The sequence below is a fragment of the Scomber scombrus genome, chromosome 19 (genome assembly GCF_963691925.1).
Source record: "Scomber scombrus chromosome 19, fScoSco1.1, whole genome shotgun sequence".
Taxonomy (NCBI): domain Eukaryota; kingdom Metazoa; phylum Chordata; class Actinopteri; order Scombriformes; family Scombridae; genus Scomber; species Scomber scombrus.
In genome coordinates, this window is record NC_084988.1 from 717,831 (window position 1) to 740,446 (window position 22,616).

The following is a 22,616-nucleotide window of genomic DNA, read 5'->3' on the forward strand; positions in this document are numbered from 1 at the left end:
CACACACACACACACACACACACACACACACACACACACACACACACACACACACACACACACACACACACACACACACACACACACACACACACACACACACACACACACACACTAAAACCCCAAAAGTGAGTAAACCCTCAAACAGCCTTTTGAAGACGGAAATGTCCTCACTCCAAAAAACTCGGTCCTCATAAATATAGAAATACAAGTACACACAAAATCTGACACACACACAAACACAGACACACTCTCAGTCTCACACACACACTCTCACTCTCAGTCTCTCACACACACACACACTCACTCTGTCTCTCACACACACACACACTCACTCTGTCTCTCACACACACACACACTCACTCTGTCTCTCTCACACACACACACACACACACACACACACACACACACACACACACACACACACACACACACACACACACACACACACACACACACACACACACACACACACACACACACACACACACACACACACACACACAAACAAAAACCCCAAAAGTGAGTAAACCCTCAAACAGCCTTTTGAAGACTGAAATGTCCTCACTCCAAAAAACTCGGTCCTCATAAATATAGAAATACAAGTACACACAAACTCTGACACACACACAAACACAGACAGACACTCTCACAGTCACACACACACACACTCTCTCACACACACACACAGTCACAGTCACACACACACACTCTCAGTCTCTCACACACTCTCACTCTCACGCACACACACACACACACTCACTCTCAGTCTCTCACACACACACACACACTCAGTCACACACACACCACAGGACTCAGTATATTGTTTTTTTTTTTTAACTTCATACTTTGCAAACATTTTAATGATTATTTTTTTGGAGCATACACATTTTGAAAATATCTGTTTACCTCAAACTGCAACTTGAGTTAAATAAATGTTTATAATATACAAAGAAAATACACGGAGGGAGAGCAGAGCTGCTTCTTTACTTTCCTCTTTTTTTTCTTCTGTTTGTTTTCTCTCTTCAGATGCGCCTCGCTCGCACAGCCAGTGTTTGTTTTTTATTTTTGTCTCTATAGCTTCATCGTAAAAGAAACACCAAAAAAAAAAAAAAAGCACTCTGACCTTTGAACTCTGACTGCCAATCAGGTCAGAAACAACCCGAAAAAAACAAAAAAAAAACAAGTCTCACACACACGAAAAAAGCAATAAAAGAAAATAAAAAGAGGAGGAGGAGGGAGGGAGGGAGGAGGAGGAGCATGATTGTGTGCTGAAGGAGGAGGAAGAGGAGGAAGAGGAGGAGAAAACAGAAGCAGAAGAAGAAGAACTGAGGACAGACGTGAGGAAGATGAGGAGGAGGAAGGTCTCACACACACACACACACACAGCAGCGTCTGACAGTAAACAGGAAAGCAGCAGCAGCCATGTAAAAGGGGGGGGGTGAGTGTGAGGAAGATGATGCTGCTGATGATGAAGATGATAAAAGGAGGAAGGGGGGCAAAGGGGGGGGTTAGCTTTTCTTAAACTTTTTTATTTCTGCAACATAAATCCTCCTCTTCTTCCTCCTCTTCTTCTTCCTCCAGCAGCAGCCGGTCAGTCGGTCCGTCAGTCAGCTGGTTTCTGATTGGCCGGCTGATTCCTGTCAATCACGCTGCTGCTGCGGCGGCGGTGACGGCGACGGTAGCCGTGGTTACGGAGCATGCTCAGTGTCAGTTAAGGTGGAATCCTTTCTCCATGGTGGCGGCCAGCAGACGCTCCCTCATGATGTCCTCGGAGGAATATTCAGGGAGCTTCAGGTAGTGGACGCAGGTGTTCACTGAAGGGTAGGAGGAGTCTGTGGCATCCACCTGAGGGGGGGGGGGGGGGGGCAGCCAATCAGAGGCACAGAAACCATCATTAACACTGTAATGACTGATGAATCATATTTAACCCTCCTGTTGTCCTCGAGTGAAGGAAGGAAGGGAGGAAGGAAGGATGGAAGGGAGGAAGAAGGAAGGAAAGGAGGAAGGAAGGAAGGAAGAAGGAAGGAAGAGAGGAAAGGAAGTATAGAAGGGAGGAAGAAGGAAGGGCGGAAGAAGGAAGGACAGGAGGAAGGAAGGAAGGGCGGAAGAAGGAAGGACAGGAGGAAGGAAGGAAGGGAGGAAGAAGGAAGGAAAGGAGAAAAGGAAGGATGGAAGGGAGGAAGAAGGAAGGAAAGGAGGAAGGGATGAAGGAGGAAGGAAGGAAGGGAGGAAAAAGGAAGGAAAGGAGGAAGGAAGGGAGGAAGAAGGAAGGAAAGGAGGGAGGAAGGAAGGTAGGAGGGAGGAAGGAAGGTAGGAGGGAGGAAAGAAGGAAGGAGGGAGGGAGGGAGGAAGGAAGGAAAGAAGGACAGAGGAAAGAAGGAAGGTAGGGGGGAGGAAAGAAAGAGAGAAGGAGGGAGGGAGGGAGGACAGACGGAAGGAAGGAACAGTCAAAACAGACGGGGTGAATTTGACCCGGGAGGACGACACAAAGGTTAAAATGAATCATAATTAAATTGCAAAACATTCCCAGTGTATGAAATATGATACAAAACTAACTGGAGGCGGCATTGTGTTTACCTTCCTGACGATGGTGAGGCGGGGGTGCAGGTTGGCGAGGCCTCCGGGGGGGCAGCGTGGAGCAGCCGGTGGTGAACTGAAGGAAAGCTTTCCTCTCGTCTGAAGACATGCCGCATAAAACTCTGACGAAGCGCAGGAAGCCAGGGCTGAGGACAGGAAGTAGACACAGTCAGCACCACAGAAGAAGAAGAAGATGGTGTGTGTGGGTGTGTGTGTGTGTGTGGGGGGGGTTACCTGTCTCTGGTGTAACCCAGCTTTGGTTCAGTGTAGTTGATGATGTCATCAGCAGTCCAGGAAGGTGATTGGTTGCCGCAGAGGATCATCTGGACTTCTTTATGACTGAAGGAACTCAACTTCTCCATCGGGAACACTCGATTAAATCCCTCTGAGGGGAAAGAGAGGAGACTATGTGAGACACTGAGAGACACAGAGAGACACTGAGAGACTCTGAGAGACACTGAGAGACTCTGAGAGACACTGAGAGACACAGAGAGACACTGAGAGACTCTGAGAGACACTGAGAGACACTGAGAGACTCTGAGAGACACTGAGAGACACAGAGACACTGAGAGACTCTGAGAGACTCTGAGAGACACTGAGAGACTCTGAGAGACACTGAGAGACACAGAGAGACACTGAGAGACTCTGAGAGACACTGAGAGACACTGAGAGACTCTGAGAGACACAGAGAGACACAGAGAGACACTGAGAGACACAGAGACACTGAGAGACACACAGAGACTCTGAGAGACAGTGAGAGAATTTGAGAGACACAGAGAGACACAGAGAGACACTGAGAGACACTGAGAGACTCTGAGAGACACTGAGAGACACTGAGAGACACTGAGAGACTCTGAGAGACACGGAGAGACACTGAGAGACACAGAGACACTGAGAGACACTGAGAGACACTGAGAGACACTGAGAGACACTGAGAGACACTGAGAGACTCTGAGAGACACTGAGAGACACAGAGAGACTCTGAGAGACACAGAGAGACACTGAGAGACACTGAGAGACACTGAGAGACACAGAGACACTGAGAGACACTGAGAGACTCTGAGAGACACTGAGAGACTCTGAGAGACACAGAGAGACTCTGAGAGACACAGAGACACACAGAGACACTGAGAGACACTGAGAGACTCTGAGAGACTCTGAGAGACACAGAGAGACTCTGAGAGACACTGAGAGACACAGAGAGACACTGAGAGACACTGAGAGACTCTGAGAGACACTGAGAGACACTGAGAGACACTGAGAGACTCTGAGAGACTCTGAGAGACACGGAGAGACACTGAGAGACACAGAGACACTGAGAGACACTGAGAGACACTGAGAGACACTGAGAGACACTGAGAGACACAGAGAGACTCTGAGAGACACAGAGAGACACTGAGAGACACTGAGAGACACTGAGAGACACTGAGAGACACTGAGAGACACAGAGACACTGAGAGACACAGAGACTCTGAGAGACACAGAGACTCTGAGAGACACAGAGAGACTCTGAGAGACTCTGAGAGACACTGAGAGACTCTGAGAGACACTGAGAGACACTGAGAGACACTGAGAGACTCTGAGAGACACAGAGAGACTCTGAGAGACACTGAGAGACACTGAGAGACACTGAGAGACTCTGAGAGACTCTGAGAGACACTGAGAGACTCTGAGAGACACAGAGAGACTCTGAGAGACACAGAGACACAGAGAGACACAGAGACACTGAGAGACACTGAGAGACTCTGAGAGACACAGAGAGACACAGAGAGACTCTGAGAGACACTGAGAGACACTGAGAGACACAGGGAGACTCAGAGACACAGGGAGACTCTGAGAGACACTGAGAGACACTGAGAGACACTGAGAGACACTGAGAGACACTGAGAGACTCTGAGAGACACAGAGAGACTCTGAGAGACACAGAGAGACTCTGAGAGACACAGAGAGACTCTGAGAGACACAGAGAGACACAGAGAGACTCTGAGAGACTCTGAGAGACTCTGAGAGACACAGAGAGACACAGAGAGACTCTGAGAGACTCTGAGAGACTCTGAGAGACACAGAGAGACACAGAGAGACTCTGAGAGACTCTGAGAGACTCTGAGAGACTCTGAGAGACACAGAGAGACTCTGAGAGACACAGAGAGACTCTGAGAGACTCTGAGAGACACAGAGAGACTCTGAGAGACACAGAGAGACTCTGAGAGACACAGAGAGACTCTGAGAGACACTGAGAGACTCTGAGAGACACAGAGAGACTCTGAGAGACACTGAGAGACTCAGAGAGACACAGAGAGACTCAGAGAGACACATAGACTCTGAGAGACTCTGAGAGACTCTGAGAGACACAGAGAGACACTGAGAGACTCTGAGAGACACATAGACTCTGAGAGACACTGAGAGACTCTGAGAGACAGAGGACACAATTACCCCTTTCACACCAAAGCAGTTCTAGTGCTGGTGCCCGCCCTCTGCCCCCTAACGTAAGTGGTACTTTCTGCTAGTCCAGCAAAGAACTGGTGCCACTCTGGAACCGGTTCTTTGTCTGTGTGAACAGGAAAACCGGTTCCAAATTAAGCACTGGCCCAGAACCAGCACTGGAACTGCTTTGGTGTGAAAGGGTTAAATGTGAGACTCTGCAGCTGGATTTTACTCATTTAAAGGGACATCTGTGTGTGTGTGTGTGTGTGTGTGTGTGTGTGTGTGTGTGTGTGTTACCTCTGAAGGCCTCCATCTGTTTCTGGATGCCGGTGTGCATACAGAAGTCAAACATCAGCTCCACGTACTCCTCTGCGTTCTCCATCGTCACCATCTGATCAGAGAAGATGTTTAATGAGGTTTAAACTTAGGAACAGCTGAAACTCTGCTTGTGTGTATTTTATGTTGCTATGGAAACATAAAGGTGTGTTTTTTACCTCGTCGTCTCCGTTTGGTTTCAGATCCACGGCAGAGAAACCGTGAACTTTAGAGGACGGACAAAACTGGAAATTCAACCTGAGAAAAAACAGAAAAAAGAGATTTTAAGATTTTACTTTATTTCTGTTTAACCCTCCTGTTGTCCTCAGGTCAAGGGAGGGAGGAAGGAAGGAAGGAAGGAAGGAAGGAAGTATGGAAGGAAAGGAGTAAGGAGGGAGGGAGAGAAGTGATGAAGGAAAGGAGGAAGGAAGGAAGTGAGGAAAGAAGTATGGAAGGAGGGGAAGAACGAAGGAAAGATTAAAGGAGGAAGGAAGGAAAGATAGAAAGAAAGAAAGAAAGAAAGAAAGAAAGAAAGAAAGAAGGAAGGGATGGAGGAAAAGAGGAAGGAAGTAAGGAGAGAAGGAAGTGATGAAAGAAAGGAGGAAGGAAGGAAGGAAGGAAGGAAGGAAGGAAGGAAGGAAGGAAGGAAGGAAGGAAGGAAAGAAAGGAGGAAGGAAAGGAGTAAGGAGGGAGGGATGGAGGAAAAGAGGAAGGAAGGAAGGAGAGAAGTGATGAAGGAAAGGAGGAAAAAAGAAAGAAAGAAAGAAAGAAAGAAAGAAAGAAAGAAAGAAAGAAGTAAGGAGGGAGGAAGTAAGGAGAGAAGGAAGGAAGTGAGGAAGGAAGTGAGGAAAGAAGTATGGAAGGAGGAGGGAGCAAAGAGAGAGGGGAAGAATGAAGGAAAAATTAAAGAAAGAGGGAGGAAGGAAGGAAAGAAGGAAGGAAGGAAGTGAGGAAATGAGGAAGGAAGGAAAGAAGGAAGGAAGGAAGTGAGGAAAGGAGGAAGGAAGGAAGGAAGGAAGGAAGGAAGGAAGGAAGGAAGGAAGGAAGGAAGGAAGGAAGGAAGGAAGGAACAGTCAAAAGCGATGTGGTCAATTTGACCCGGGAGGACGACAGGAGGATTAATGATCGAAATATTTAATTAAAGAATAGTCCTGACAGGAAGAGTCACATTAACTAAATCATGTGTGTGTTAATATTGATTGTGTGTGTGTGTGTGTGTGTGTGTGTGTGTGTGTGTGTGTGTGTGTCTCTTACCCGAGGTCCTCGATGCTGAGGGGAGGTCCAGAGCCCAGCGGGTTCCTCAGCATCAGGTCCTGCAGTCTGGTGTTCTTCTCGTCCTCCGACAGACTCTTACTGGCCAGAATCTGCCTCCTCTTCACCGCCAGCTCCTTGACCTCCTTCAGGAAGCTCGCCCTGCAGGAGGGGGGGGGGGGGGAGGAGGAGGAAGAGGAGAGGTTTAATAATATCAACTTTAGTGTTCAATAGTCATCAGTCAGTGTATCTCTGTGCTAGTGTGTGTGAGTATAATGTTATGTGCGTGTATATATTGTGTATATAATCTGTGTTAATAATGTGTGTGTCTCTCTCACCTGTGTGTGTGTGTATATAATGTGTGCGTGTATATATTGTGTGTGTCTCACCTGTGTGGGTGAATATAATGTGTGTTAATAATGTGTATGTGTGTATATATTGTGTATATAATGTGTGTATCTCACCTGTGTGTGTGTGTGTATAATGTGTGTGTGTATAATGTGTGTGTATAGTGTGTATATAATGTGTGTATAATGTGTGTGTGTGTGTGTGTGTGTATAATGTGTGTTAATAATGTGTGTATCTCACCTGTGTGGGTGTGTGTATATAGTGTGTGTGTATAGTGTGTGTATATAGTGTGTGTATCTCACCTGTGTGGGTGTGTGTATATAGTGTGTGTGTATAGTGTGTGTGTATAGTGTGTATATAGTGTGTGTATCTCACCTGTGTGGGTATATATTGTGTGTATATAATGTGTGTGTAATGTGTGTGTGTGTGTATAATGTGTGTATATAGTGTGTGTGTCTCACCTGTGTGGGTGTGTGTATATAGTGTGTGTGTATAGTGTGTATATAGTGTGTGTATCTCACCTGTGCGGGTTGACCAGGTGGAAGTCGTCCCAGGTGAGGATGCCGTGGTACCAGGCTGGAGGTTTAGGTTTGGGAGGATCCATGATGAACTCAGACTTGGAGTCTTCATCGAAGCTTCCTACGGAGTACGTCTCCTGACTCTCCTCCGTAGACGCTTCGGACTGAACCTCCGACAGCAGCAGGAAGGGATGCAGCTGGCTCCGCTCGTCCTGACCCGGTCCACGGGACTGGTACAGCAGCTTGCTCATGTTGGACTTGATGTCTCCCATGCAGAGCAGCTTGAAGAAGGGCTGAGACACCGGCAGGTCCACCAGACGGTTGTCCTGGATACACTTAGCCAGGAAGACGCCCAGGAAGTGGAACAGCTTCGTGATGCGTTCAAGCTCCTCGCTGTCCTGTGGGAACGGAGCCGGGAACAGGCCGCAGGAGCGCTGCACGTAGAAGCCCGGAGGCTTCAGACCTCCACCCAGATCCACCTGCAACACACACAGGGACGGTTAGAGAGGGGGTGTGAGAGAGAGTGTGTGACTATATGAGTGTGAGTCTGTCTATAGCATGTGTGTGAGTGTGCTTCTCTGTGTGTGTGTGTGTGTGAGACTGTGTGTGTGTGTGAGACTGTGTGTGTGTATGTGAGACTGTGTGTGTGTGTATGTGTATGTATGTGTGTGTGTGTGTGTGATACAGCGTGTGTATTTGAGAATGTGTGTGTGTGTGTATGTGAGACTGTGTGTGTGTGTATGTGTATGTATGTGTGTGTGTGTGTGTGTGTGTGTGTGTGTGTGTGTCTCACCTGTCTGGACTCATCATCGGGGAAGTCGTCGTCACACAGCCAGATTCCCAGCGATGTTCTCTGAAACTCTGCAGCGACCAGAGCGTAAAACTCCAGAGTGGGACCGAGACCTGTTCCCTCCTCTCCCTGAAACTCCACCTGTCACACACACACACACACACACACAGAGAGAGAGACACACACACACACACACACACAGAGACACACACACAAATATTAGAAACCATAATTTGACCAAAAAATCTAAAATTAAAGTCATTTACAGATTAAACTGATGCATTTTAAGCCCCAGCAGAGTGTGTGTGTGTGTGTGTGTGTGTGTGTGTGTGTGTGTGTGGGTGTGTGTGTGTGTGTGTGCGTGTGTTGACCTCTCACCTCCAGCACAGACTTCCTGTCTGCGTGCAGCTGCATCACAGACTCGGCCCACTCCATCATGGCTTCTCCTCGGGGAACTTTGACCCTCTCGTGTTTGAGCCGACCGACCCTGAACTCACCAGGATCGTCCCGCCGCACCGTGGTGGACGGACGCGAGCGCTCCATCGTTGCCTCGCGCCGGTTCTGCAGCCACACGATCGCCCTGCGGACACGCCGGGGTCAAAGGTCAGAGGCAGCTCACAGACATTCAGAACAGACATGAGTTCATCAAAAAGGAAAGTAAGACTGAATGCTCTTGAAAATGTCAAATGGTGTAACCACAAAAGGGATGATACATATTACATATTTTATCCTCCTAGAGAGAAAGATAAAGGAGGAAAGGAAAAGAGGAAGAAGAGAGGAGGAAGAGGAAAAAGAAAGAAAGGAGGAAGAGGAGAAAGAAAGAGAGGAAGAAGAGGAGAAAAAGAGAGGAGGAAGAGGAGAAAGAAAGATAAAGGGAGGAGGAAGAGGAGAAAGAAAGATAAAGGGAGGAGGAAGAGGAGAAAGAGGAGAAAGAAAGAAAGGAGGAAGAGGAGAAAGAGAGGAGGAAGAGGAGAAAGAAAGGAGGAAGAGGAGAAATAAAAAGACAGAGGAAGAGGAGAAAGAGGAAGGAGAAAGGATGAAAGGAAAGAAGAAGGAAGAAAAGGAGGGAGGGAGGAAGGAAGGGGGGAAAGGAAAGAAGGAAGGGAGGAAGGATGAAGGAAGGAAGGAAGGAAGGAAGGAAGGAAGGAAGGAAGGAAGGAAGGAAGGAAGGAAGGGAGGGAGGAAGGAAGGAAGGAAGGAAGGAAGGAAGGGAGGGAGGAAGGAAAGGAAGACAGGATGGAAGGACAGACGAAAGAAAGAAAGAAAGAAAGAAAGAAAGAAAGAGATGGAAGGAAGGAAGGGAAGAAGGAAGGAAGAAAAGGAGGAAGGAAGGAAGGAAGGAAAGATGAAGTTAATCATACGTTTATTTTCACATTTTAACCTCTTTACATTTAAACTAAACCTCATGGAGACACTAAGATCCTAACTGAGCATAAAGACGCTCTGCAGTCTCACCTGGAGGCTCCGAAGGCGGTGCAGGTGAAGTAGAGCTGTCGGGTCTCGAAGGGAATGAGGAAAGGACACTTGGAGGTGAGCTGCTCACACCAGTCGGGCAGCGCTCCGCTGGCCAGTGCCAGAGGCTCCTGAGAAGAGACAAGCTCACTTCAGACGACCGTAGGCTGAACAACGTCTCAGCAGTAAAACTCTGTCAACGTGACGACTCACCTCGATCTGCTGCAGGATCTTTGTAGTGATTTTCTTACTGGTGAACTCTTCTGGAGACGCGTTGAACTGCAGCTCGTCGAAATCTGCACACAGACAGCAGGAAGAGATTCAAACACTGAGCAGAAACTGTTTGTCTCTTTATTACTCCAGAGTTTAATTTTAAACTTTGACTGAATTTAAAATGTTTTACAAACTACAAATGATTTAAAAAGCATAAACTCTGATCATGATTTAAAGTCTGTGTAAAGTGATGATAAATATGTGTTCTGAGTTTGACATACCACAGTAAAGTGTGTTGTTAACCACCCTGCCAAATGTGAATGATTAAAAAAATCGCCAAATATATGAAATTAGGCTTCAAAGCCTCTGTCTCTGCTCCCAAATGCTGAAGCCCCGCCCCCTACCAAGTGTCACCTGTCAATCAAAGTCACCACCTCAACCAGAAACATGGACGCTAGGTCTGAGAGCTTTCTGCTACTAATTCAACTGCTAGCTCGGCGGCTAGCTGTGTGTGTGTGTGTTATAGTGTGTGTGCGTACCCTCCTGCAGCGTGCGTGTGTTATAATGTGTGTGTGTGTGTGTGTGTGTGTCTGCGTACCCTCTTGCAGCGTGTGTGTGTGTGTATGTGTGTGTGCATACCCTCTTGCAGCGTGCGTGTGTGTGTGTGTGTGCATACCCTCCTGCAGCGTGAATGTGTGTGTGTGCATACCCTCTTGCAGCGTGCGTGTGTGTGTGTGTGTGCATATCCTCTTGCAGCGTGTGTGTGTGTGTATGTATGTGCGTACCCTCCTGCAGCGTGTGTGTGTGTGTGTGCGTACCCTCTTGCAGCGTGTGTGTGTGTTATAATGTGTGTGCGTACCCTCCTGCAGCGTGTGTGTGTGTTATAATGTGTGTGCGTACCCTCCTGCAGCGTGTGTGTGTGCGTGTGTGTGCGTACCCTCCTGCAGCATGTGTGTGTGTGCGTACCCTCTTGCAGCGTGTGTGTGTGTGTGCGTACCCTCTACTGCAGCGTGTGTGTGTGCTATAATGTGTGTGTGTGTGTGTGTGTGCATACCCTCTTGCAGCGTGCGTGTGCTATAATGTGTGTGTGTGTGTGTGTGTGTGTGTGTGTGTGTGTGTGTGTGTGTGTGCGTACCCTCTTGCAGCGTGCGTGTGTTATAGGCTCCGTCTCCTCCGATGATGTAGAGGATCCTGAGCAGCTGCAGCACGTCTTCGATCCCGCAGGCGTTCTGGCTGCAGCCCGCCTTCGCCTGCGCCGCCTCCCGGGCCGCGCCCAGGATCTCGCTGCTCTGATTGGCCGACATCGAGATCGGGCTCAACCCGCCGGAGCGACCGCCGCCAACGATGCTGTGCTCACAGAAGTCCTGGAGGAGGAAGCAGAGGTCAGAGGTCAGGTGACGAAAGATTCTGGGACATAATCCAGATGTTTTGTATTTAACTTTTTTCTGTTTTCCTTTATTTTATTTTGCATTATTTGTACATAATATTATTTAAGTAAATCATATTGATGTTTTTGTTGTTATTCCATTTTGCATTGTTATTGTGTTTTATTTCTTATAGTTGAGGTTTTAAGATAAGTCCAGAGTGAGTTTCTACCTCACCCGAACATGTTTTTTTTTTCATTGACCAATTTTCATATGTGCAAATAAACCAATAATATGAGACTTTAACCGGTTTAATATGTTATATAATCTATATCTGTGGTTCAGTCACAAATTCAACACTGCCAATCTGTTGTATATACTTTTGTACATTACATTTTATTTTATTTACTATTGTTATTTTGCTATTTTATTATGTATATTTTGTTTTTTTATATTTTTATGCTTTATATCCTTATACTATATGTTGTTATCGTCACTATGTGTCTGTGTAATGCTGCTGCTACACTGTCATTTCCCAGCTTGGGATCAATAAAGTATATCTATCTAAATCATTAACTCCTGTTATAGTTACAGTCGTTTCTGTGTAGTTTTACTTCTTAAAATCAGTCATTTTAGCTTCATTTGATCCTTTTTTAAATTGATTTTCTCTCTGCTGAAGAAAGAGGAGGAAGAGGAGAAAGAGGGAGGAGGAAAATAAGACAAAGAGGAAGAGGAGAAAGAAAAAGAGGAGGAAGAGGAGAAAGAAAGAGGAGGAAGAGGAGAAAGAAAGAAAGAAAGAAAAAAAGAAAGAAAGAAAGAAAGGAATGAAGGAAGAAAAGGAGGGAGGGAGGAAGGAAGGGAGGAAAGGAAAGAAGGAAGGGAGGAAGGATGGAAGGATGGGAGGAAGGAAGGAAGAAAGGGAGGGAGGGAGGGAGGAAAGGAAGACAGGAGGGAAAGAAAGAAAGAAACAAATAAAAGAAAGATGCAAGGAAGGAAGGGAGGAAAGGAAAGAAGGATGTCTCTCTGCTGATTGTTTACAGCAACAACAGTAAAAAAACTGTTTTTATATAACATGTAAACTTTTCAAACTATGAGGACTAAACAAACGAGGAGTGGAAATCACTTTTTCTTCAAAGTTAGAGTGGAAGCGTCAGTTAGCTTGAGTGTGAGAAGCAGTAAAATATTAACTTAATTTTTATTTTTAACTCGAGCTCACGGCCAAACCGTGAAAAGGAGACAAATCATTTTTTGTCAAAATGTAGACATAGGTGTTGGGATTAATAAAATGTGACGTTGACAGGCGGGGTCTGCACAAAATTTAAACGGGGGGGCCGAGACCGGCAGCAATACCTGTCTTGCTCCCCATTGACCCTAATGTAATCGTCTTTTTTTTTTTTTTCAAAAGAATCTCACGCTGTCTTCGCACTGAGCTGACGCGCTCATTTTAAAGAATATCTGAATAAAATAAACACTGTCAGAATCTGCCGGCTTCTGTGTCTCTCACAGTGTTTTCGGTTTTTGGACAGACGTTACGGTTTTCTCACAGTTTGCAATTGTTCGGGACCTTGTTAGAAGCCAAATTCTGGGGCATTTTGAGAATTTTTTTCCAAGCAGATTCTCAAATCGCCGTAGCAACCGTAGAACCTTAGCTGCCCTTAGCAACCTGTTGCTGGGCAGAAACTGAGCTACTTTGTTGCGATTGGCTAATTCCTGTCTGTCTGTTTTGCCAGTTAACTGAGCTAGCTCTCAAAAGTTATAAAATCAAATTAATCTGCGGAGGAAACTTTTTACCTACAACTGACAATAAGTTTACATTTTTAAAAAAAACCTCACAGTGATTATTGTGTAGAAGTGTTTTAAGCTCAGTAGAATAACACTGAACTGTTTAAAGTTCCTGCATGGCGATTAACAACGAGAAAAAGAAAAGTGCCAGAAAAAAGTGTCCAAAGACTAAAAACACAAAATATATTTGTAAGAAATGACAGAAGGAGAGAAGAAGAGTGTGTGTGTGTGTGTGTGTGTGTTTAATCACCATCTTCCCGCTCTCCTTCTCCTTGTCAGAGTCCTTCAGCTCTCTGTACATTATCCTGCAGACCAAACACAATAAAGTCAATGAGCACATTAACACATAAAGACTGATCTATAATGACTCCAATATATTTATAATAACCCCCCCCCCCTCCCCCCTCCCCCTCCCTTACGTGTAGGTGGGCTCCCAGATGCGTCTCAGCTTGTCGGTCTTCACGGCTCCGCTGCAGGACAGCTGCAGCAGCCGCTGGACGTAGTAGAAGATGGTGGACCTGTAGTTGGACAGAGGAAGCTCAACCTCGCGGGTCGTCCCGAGTCCTGCAACCTTCAGGGTGAGAGAGAGGTGAGGAGAAGGAGCGCACTCCACCTCCTCCTGAACCTCCGAGCGAGGAGTTCCTGCAGAGACACAAAACATTCAGGTTTATTTCACCTCTCTGGTTTACTGTCAGTTATTGTACAGATCTGTGTGTATTTCTGTGTGTGTATCTCTGTGTCACTGTGTGTGTGTGTGTGTGTGTGTGTGTATCTCTGTGTGTGTCACTGTGTGTGTTACTATGTGTATCTCTGTGTGTGTGTGTGTCACTGTGTGTATCTCTGTGTGTTACTATGTGTATCTCTGTGTGTGTGTGTGTCACTGTGTGTGTGTCACTGTGTGTGTGTGTGTATCTCTGTGTGTGTCACTGTGTGTATCTCTTTGTGTGTGTGTGTGTGTGTGTGTGTGTTACTGTGTGTATCTTTTAGTGTGTGTGTTACTATGTGTGTATCTCTGTGTGTGTGTTACTATGTGTGTATCCTTCTGTGTATCTCTGTGTGTGTGTTACCCGGTGGTGGGATCTATGTGTGTGTGTGTGTGTGTGTGTGTGTTACTGTGTGTCTCTGAGTGTGTGTGTTACTGTGTGTCTCTGAGTGTGTGTGTTACTTTGTGTGTCTCTCTGAGTGTGTGTGTTACTATGTGTGTATCTCTGTGTGTGTGTGTTACCTGGTGGTGGGATCTCCAGGTCGGTGGTCTGCTGGACGTTGGTTCTTCCCGGTCTTGGGTCGAAGGCAGGAACCAGAGCAGAGAACTGTCTCTTCAGGACGAAGTCATCGTCCCACGTCCTCCTGCGACCTCCTTTGGTCTCGTACTCCTCTTCCTCCTGCGGGACACAAACACTCATCATCACTTCCTGTCACACACGGAGCTTCAACGTTCTGGTTCTCTCTTCTAACTCATTAAACTCAGATCCGTACCAGGACCTCCTCGTACTCCTGGTCCTCCTGATTGTCGTCTTCGTTCTCGTCGTCGTCGTCGTCTGGCTCGGGGAGATCCTCCTCGTCATCCAGCTCAGCCAATAGCGTGTTAGCACGGCAGCTGTCCAGGAAGTCTACAGGAAGTAGAACAAAATAAAAGAGAGAGAGAGATGAGGAGAAATGTCTCTACTGGCTGCATGTTTTTCTACCAGCTTGTTTGACTCTTTGTTTATTAGCCAAATATGTAAAAATAAATAAAAGAAATTGCACTAATTTTTCACAGTAAATAGATTGTTTATTATAGTAAAGTTATACTATATAATTTATAGGTTATTATGTAATGGTTTTAATGGTTCGGCCCTTGAGATCAAATTGGGCTGCAGGTCTGACACCTTCACCTGCTTTAGACAAAGAAACTGAAACTCTGGTATTTTAATATTTATATATATTAAAGCTACAACATGTCATAAAAGAGACAATTTAAACACTAAAAATAAGGAATTAAATACATTTATATTACAGTTTATTAAATAGTGAACACAAAGCCGACAAATTATTAATATAACCAGTGAAAAGAAGAGTTAGACAGCAGGTTAGCTGAAGCAGGCCGAGTGTGTGTGTGTGTGTGTGTGTGTGTGTGTGTGTGTGTGTGTGTGTGTGTGTGTGGTCACCAACCATAGAGAGAGAACTCAGCCTCCTGGCCCGTGTCGCTCTCGCTGGACGTGGACGTCAGGCTTGTCGTCAGGGTGTTGCTTAGCAACTGGCCCACCGACAGACCCGTGGTGGCCGTGGCTACGTTATTGCTGCTGGTTACTATGGAGGTTGACATGGTAACGGTGGAGGTGGTGCCAGTGCTGGTGAGGTTAGGAAAGCTCTGAGCGCCCATGAGAGGAGAAGCTGCAAACAAACAAACAAACAAACACAAAGGGGAGGTTAGTCTGTCAGGAACCAACGACAACAAGCAGCAGGTGAAGCTCGTTAAGCTCTGATCAGCTGACGGGTGATGGCGGCCGGCTGCAGGCTGAGGGTCAAGCTGTTACCCAGCAGGGTGCTCGCCTAATGTCTGACTGAAACACTACAAACTGAACCCAAAGAAGCTGAAATCATCAGCAACAAGACGTCCAAAACAAAGTAAACTCAGAGGTAGAATCACCCCAGCTCCCTCTCTGTCTCACTGCACTGTCTCTATAATAAATGCAATAAATAATGTATAAAAGGACCAGTAACTAATTACAAGTTAGTAACACCTGCTCTACTGTAAACAGTGACGTGTGTTTCTGTATCAGCTTCACTGATTTATTAACAGGCTTTAAACTGATGATTAAAGCTGCTGCAGTATTAGTACTTATTAGTAGTCACTGTGCAGTATTAGTATAAGTGAAATTAAAGTACTGTCACTCACTGGCAGTAAACATGTAGCCTCAGCGTGTGATCATGTGACTTACTGGCGGTGCTCATGACGTTCCTGCCCAACGTGTTGGTGTTGTTGTCGCTGCTGCTGCGGCTCAGGTTCATGTTGTTCGTGGCGTTGGTGCGCGACATGTTGGGAGCGCGGCGGACGAAGGACTCCATGAGGCTCGCCTCACGGGACGACAGGTTGGGAACGCTGGCGCTGGAGCTCATGGGAGCGCCGGCGGCCAGCAGAGAGCTGACTGACAGCCGGGCGTTGGCGGCGGAGCAGAGAGGCCTCTGGGAAGGCGCGTCCTTGCTGGACGACTCCGACACCGAGCTGACGTCGGGGGAGCTGACGCTAACCAGGCCCATGGAGATGGCCGTCGCCGGGTCGGTGGACGAGTCCTTGTTTCTGGCGTCGTCGCCGAGGGCGGGCGTGTCGGCGGTGAGCGTGCCGGAGCTGGACGCGGAACCGGACCCGCCCTCCACGGCGGAGGACAGCACGACGATCGGCTCCTGCTGCTGTCCGTCAGAGCCGACCCCGCCTCCCGAGACGCCTCCCGCCCCGGAGCCCTGATCCAGCAGCAGCCCCTCGGCCCGCCTCTCTAACCGCAGCCCCCCCCCTGGCAGCCCGGCCGACGAGCTCAGGCTGATGTCGGAGGAGGAAGCGACGCTGCACACGGAGCTGCTGCTGCCCTTCCTGCTGGAGGAGCTGGCCCCCCCCAGAGACGTGGCCCCCCCCTTGTCGGGACAGTTATTTTTCACCAGGCTGCTCCACGACTGCTGCTGCGAGGAGGACGAGGTGGACGAGGACGAGGAGGAGGTGGTGGTGGTGCCGCCGCTGGCCGCCGGGGTCGCGGAGGGTCCCACCGTGGAGGAGGCGGGGCCTGAAACAGTGGATGAGACAGGTTTGGGTGACGGCGCTGTGGCAGCCGACTCAGGGTCGTACCCTGGAGCAAGCTTGAGGTCAAACTTCCCTTCAGCGCCCATACGGTAAGAGTTAGAGCCGCCAGCATCCCAGGTTACATCAATCCAGCCTGGATGGACAGAGAGATAGGAGGGAGACGGACGGATGGATGTCAGAGACCCGGCAGAGAGAGAGAGAGAGAGAAAGAGAGAGGTAGAGAGAGAGAGGGAGAGAGAGAGAGAGAGAGAGAGAAAGAGAGAGAGAGGTAGAGGTAGAGGTAGAGGTAGAGAGAGAGAGAGGTAGAGAGAGAGTAGAGAGAGAGAGAGAGAGACAGGGAGAGGGAGAGAAAGAGGGAGAGAGAGAGAGAGAGAGAGAGGGAGAGAGGGAGAGAGAGAGACAGACAGGGAGAGAGAGAGAGAGAGAGGGAGAGAGAGGTAGAGAGAGGTAGAGAGAGAGAGAGGGAGAGAGGGAGAGAGAGAGAGAGGTAGAGAGAGGTAGAGATAGAGAGAGAGGGAGAGAGGGAGAGAGGGAGAGAGAGGTAGAGAGAAAAAGAGAGAGAGAAAGAGAGAGAGAGAAAGGTCGATGGAGGTAGAGAGAGAAGTAGAGAGAGAGAGAGGGAGAGCGAGAGAGAGAGAGAGAGAAAGATAGAGAAAGAGAAGGAGAGAGGTATAGAAATAGAGAGAGAGAGAAAGATAGAGGGAGAGAGAAAGAGAGAGGGAGGTAGACAGACAGCAGAGAAGCAGCTTACAGTCAGAGCAGCTCCACATCGCTCCACACTGGACCGAATCACAACTCAACACTTTGTGTGAAATGTTCCTTTAAAGTCACAAAAAACCAGAAGCTGAGTTTAACTGTAATAAACTGTAATATTATAATACTGTAGAGATTCATCCATTCATTCTGGCTCATATTCATCTAAACAGACTTATTATAGGAAACACACTTCCTCACTGTGGAGCTGAGACGGGTTCTTATGAAATCAAACTAGTTGATATGGTGTTTTTTTTTTTAAAGAATTTAGTGCTTTTAAACAAGTCACTAAAAAATAATTTAAATTTGGAGTATTCCTTAATTTGTATTTTGTAAATATTGAGCAGGACATATGCAAATAAGTTTTAACAAATTATGTAAAATCTGTTAAAGAAAGTGTTGTGTTGCCGAAAGTGGATTATATTTATTCCACATGTATTTTCCTGTATATAATCAGACTGGTTACACCAATAGGACACTGAGTTGCATCGTATCATTGATCCTAATATGAAAAGAAGAACGTTAACTTGTCCAGCTGTCTTTGTTATTAATGCTTCATAATAAAACATCTGATTATTGATGATGCTGTAAATTAATATGACAGTTTATATTATTATTATTATTATTATTAATTAAAACATCAGCTGTTGTTTCACTGTGACTTTAAACATCAGTCAGTTTAACATGTGAACCCTGTGATCGTGTGTTTCGGGTCCAGGTGGAGCGATGAGAGAGAAAATATGAACACAGTCACAGAAAATGACAATCAAAGCAAAAAAGTAGAAAGATATTTTTTTTGGCCAAAAATGCAAAAAGCGTCAAAAGCCACAAAGAAGAGAAACGTAAACATCAGTAATAATGATTCATCTCCTGCTTCATGAGCCAGAAATATGAGTTTAAATTAACTGCTGGAGGCCTCTGCTCACTGATCTGATAACCACAGAAACACCAGGAGGAGGAGGAGAGAAGAGGAGGAGGAGGAGGGGGAAGAGGAGGAGGAGGAGGAGGGGGAAGAGGAGGGGGAAGAGGAGGAGGAGGGGGGGGAAGAGGAGCAGGAGGAGGAGGGGGAAGAGGAGGAGGAGGGGGAAGAGGAGGAGGAGGAGGGGGAAGAGGAGGAGGAGGGGGAAGAGGAGGAGGAGGAGCAGGAGGAGGAGGAGCAGGAGGAGGAGGGGCAGGAGGAGGAAGAGTAGGAGGAGGAGAAGCAGGAGGAGGAAGAGGAGGAGGAGGAGCAGGAGGAAGAGCAGGAGGAGTAGAAGCAGGAGGAAGAGAAGGAGGAAGAGGAATAAGAGGAAGGGCAGGATGAGGAGGAGGTGGGGGAGCAGGAAGAGGAGCAGGAGGAGGAGGAGCAGGAGGAGGAGGAGCAGAAGGAGGAGGAGCAGAGAGGAGCAGCAGGAGGAGGGGGGAGCAGGAGGAGGAGAAGGAGGAGTAGGAATAAGAGGAGGAGGAGGATGAGGAGCAGGAGGAGGAAGAGGATGACGGGGCAGGAGGAGGAGGAGGGGCAGGAGAAGGAGAAGGAGAAGGAGGAGGGGCAGGAGGAGGAGGAGGGGAGCAGGAGGAGGGGAGCAGGAGGAGGAGCAGGAGGAAGAGCAGGAGGAGGAGGAGGAGGAAAGAGGAGCAGGTAAGGAGGAGCAGAAGGAAGAGGAGCAGGAGCAGGAGCAGCAGGAGGAGAACCGGAGTCTCTGCTGAGGTCTGAGTTCAGTGTGAAGATGAACAGCTGCTGTAGAGGTGATGATACTTTTATTCTTTATTTAGTGAATAAATAATAAATAAACATTGTAGAGGCGATGACATCATGACATCACATGATCACATGATGACATCATCAGTGTGGAGCTTTAACTTTAATATAACTCACTGTGAGGAAGGAGCTGCTCAGTGAGGAGCAGTTAGTAAAGTTATAACTAAGATTCATCACTGTCAGATTCTCCTGGTTTGTTCTACAGCAGCGTTCATGTGTGTGTGTGTGTGTTGCAGTGTGTGTGTGTGTTGCAGTGTGTGTGTGTGTGTTGCAGTGTGTGTGTGTGTGTGTGCGTGTGTGCTGCAGTGTTGGGTCCACATCGCCCCCTGCAGGCTCTGAGAGCAGCAGCAGGAAATACACTGATATCCAACCTCTCACATCACAGGGGTTAAAGGTCACGTTTGGGAGAGTGGAGGGAGTGAAATGGTTAATGGGGGGGGATGGTCGAAGAGGATCGTCCAATCAGGAAGCTGCTGAGTTAAAGACCTGCTTTACAAAATAAAAGCACATGACGCTGACAGTGAGCAGATATCTGAACCAGTTTAAATCACTTTAATCTGTTTTTAACTTTTAGATTTGCTTTGATGCTTCAGGTTAGATTTGATTAACCCTTTGTGCCTCAATAACAACATTTTGCCTCTTCATTTTTTTATTTTCTTTAATAATTTTGGGCTGTGTTTGTGCATATGGCATCAAAATATCCAAGGATCTTATTTTAAATTCAACCAATTACTGATAATAATAATATGTCTATAATACATATATACATATACTGTATAGACCAGTGGTTCTCAAATGGGGGGTACTAGTACCCCGGGGGGTACTTGAGATTTTTAAATATATATATATATTTTATGAAATGTTTATTTATCAACAATTGAGTTCATGAATTTAGTTTAAAAACATTATAATCCTAAAACAGAGCACTTTAACTTGATCATTATCTTTGAGTGCACAAATCTTTATTAATAACTAAGTTATAAGTTAATTACAACAAGTCTTTAGTTATTTTTTTATCTTTTTATTTCCCAATAGATCAAGAGAATGCAAAGTTTTTTAGACACTGATGACACATCAGTATGTTTTATGTCTTTTTTTGCTCATCATTAACAGATACCAGACTGTTATTATCCCCCTAAAATGATTCACTTTGCATTTATTATATAGAAAATTATTCATTCTTTATTTAAAAACTTAATGTTATGTAAATAAACTGGCATTTAAAAAAGATTCAAATCCTGAAATTAAATAAATATTTGATAGTTATAATCAGGAGTGAAAAAATAATTCATTGAAAGTGGAAAATAATACAAATTTATAATATTTTATAGCAGTGTTTTTGTTCCTAATGACACTAATGAGGCACAAAGGGTTAAATAAATAATAATAATTGACACTGAGGTGGAAGAAGTCATTTTAAATTCAGGTCTTTCAGTTTTTTAGGAATTCTTGAGACTAAACTTTTCCTTTTTCAAATCATAAATATCAGATTTATTTTAAATACTGGTACAAATATCTGCTCACGCCAGGAACAGGAACAGGAAGCTGGACTCCTGTTAATAAAGGAAGAAGAAGAAGTGTGTCCTCGTCGTCTGCAGCTGCTGATCAATAACCAATAATCAATAATCACAGGTTGTTGGTGTTGATCTTACCGTTGTGAGCCTCGCCGGTGACCGTTCCCTCTCCGGCCGGGTTTCCGTCCTGGTCGCGCCACTTCCAGTCGATGCCGCGGACGACCCGAGCACCCGGCACGATGTACTTCATCACCTGAGAGCGGAACAGACGGCGCTGACGCCGAAGGTTCGCCTCCGCCTCCTTCACTGCTTTACCTGAGAGAGAGAGAGAGGGAGGGAGGGAGGGAGGGAGGGAGAGAGAGAGAGGAGGGAGGGGGGAGGGAGAGAGGGAGGGGAGGGACAGAGGGAGGAGGGAGAGAGACAGAGAAAGAGGAGGGAGGGAGGGAGGAAGGAGAGAGAGAGAGGAGGGAGGGAGGGAGGAAGGAGAGAGAGGGAAGGAAGGAGGGAGAGAAAGAGAAGGAAAGAGGGAGGGAGAGAAAGAGAAGGAAAGAGGGAGGGAGGAGAGAGATATAGATTTAGAGAGAGAGAGAGGTAGAGAGAGACAGAAGGAAGGAGGGAAGAAGGGGGGAGAGAGAGAGAGGGGGGGAAGGAGGGAGAGAGAGAGAGGGAAGGAAGGAGAGAGAGAGAAGGAAGGAGGGAGGAAGGGGGGAGAGAGAGAGAGAGGGAAGGAAGGAAGGGAGGAGGTAGAGAGAGAGAGAGAAAGAAGGAGGGAGGAAGGAGAGAGAGAGAGGGAGAGACAGAAGGAAGGAGGGAGGAGGAAGGATGGAGAGAGAGAGAGAAGGAGAAAAAACAGTTTAATTTGTGAGATTTTGCTCAGAAATCATTTGACAGCCTGTAGATGTGAATTTATAGATTAAAAAAACTCATTTTTATAGTTTGTAAATTAGTGAATAAATCAGCTGAATCAGTGAGTAATCAGCTGACTCAGTGAATAATCAGCTGACTCAGTGAATAATCAGCTGACTCAGTGAGTAATCAGCTGACTCAGTGAATAATCAGCTGACTCAGTGAATAATCAGCTGACTCAGTGAGTAATCAGCTGACTCAGTGAATAATCAGCTGACTCAGTGAATAATCATGTGACTCAGTGAGTAATCAGCTGACTCAGTGAATAATCAGCTGACTCAGTGAATAATCAGCTGACTCAGTGAGTAATCAGCTGACTCAGTGAATAATCAGCTGACTCAGTGAATAATCATGTGACTCAGTGAGTAATCAGCTCACTCAGTGAATAATCATGTGACTCAGTGAGTAATCAGCTGACTCAGTGAATAATCATGTGACTCAGTGAGTAATCATGTGCTCTCTCTCACCCAGCTGGTCCTCACACACGGCCGTCACCGTGCCGTACAGCTCCAGACCCGACAGAGACAGATAGTGAGTCTGACCGCTGGCGTTCTTCCCCATCTGTTTGATCCGGATGTGTCTCCAGCCCTGCTTCTCCTCTTTGGACGGGTCCAGAGGCCACGTGGCCGTAGACCTGAGAGAGAAGGGGGCACTTGATTAGTTAATGAACTGATCAGGTTATTGATTGATTAGTTATTGATTGATCAGGTGAGGTACCCCGGTTCATTCAGGCTGCAGTCGTCCACGTGTGTGTAGAGAGTCGTCCAGTTCTGACCGTCCTTAGATACCTGGAACACCCAGTTCCTCAACGCAGAGCGGCCATAACCCCTGCAGGAGGAGGGGGGGGAAGAGGAGGGGGAGGAAGAGGAGGGGGGGAGGAAGAAGAGTAGGAGAGA

General features: G+C 46.7%; 1 protein-coding gene across 1 annotated transcript in view; it reads right to left on the bottom strand.

The window, feature by feature from the left end:
• Window positions 1-805: 805 nt before the first annotated feature.
• hectd1 (HECT domain containing 1) overlaps window positions 806-22,616 on the bottom strand; it is a 24,523-nt gene continuing 2,712 nt past the window's right edge. Inside the window, 22 exon segments of the mRNA XM_062440538.1 lie at window positions 806-1,848; window positions 2,581-2,631; window positions 2,633-2,726; window positions 2,815-2,965; window positions 5,302-5,395; window positions 5,499-5,577; window positions 6,574-6,732; window positions 7,440-7,915; window positions 8,230-8,367; window positions 8,605-8,806; window positions 9,682-9,809; window positions 9,892-9,974; window positions 11,027-11,255; window positions 13,288-13,342; window positions 13,457-13,679; window positions 14,263-14,419; window positions 14,514-14,647; window positions 15,189-15,410; window positions 15,959-16,792; window positions 20,953-21,129; window positions 22,188-22,354; window positions 22,438-22,548. Of these exon segments, the coding sequence (XP_062296522.1) occupies window positions 1,711-1,848; window positions 2,581-2,631; window positions 2,633-2,726; window positions 2,815-2,965; window positions 5,302-5,395; window positions 5,499-5,577; window positions 6,574-6,732; window positions 7,440-7,915; window positions 8,230-8,367; window positions 8,605-8,806; window positions 9,682-9,809; window positions 9,892-9,974; window positions 11,027-11,255; window positions 13,288-13,342; window positions 13,457-13,679; window positions 14,263-14,419; window positions 14,514-14,647; window positions 15,189-15,410; window positions 15,959-16,792; window positions 20,953-21,129; window positions 22,188-22,354; window positions 22,438-22,548 (4,102 nt within the window). The 3' untranslated portion in view covers window positions 806-1,710.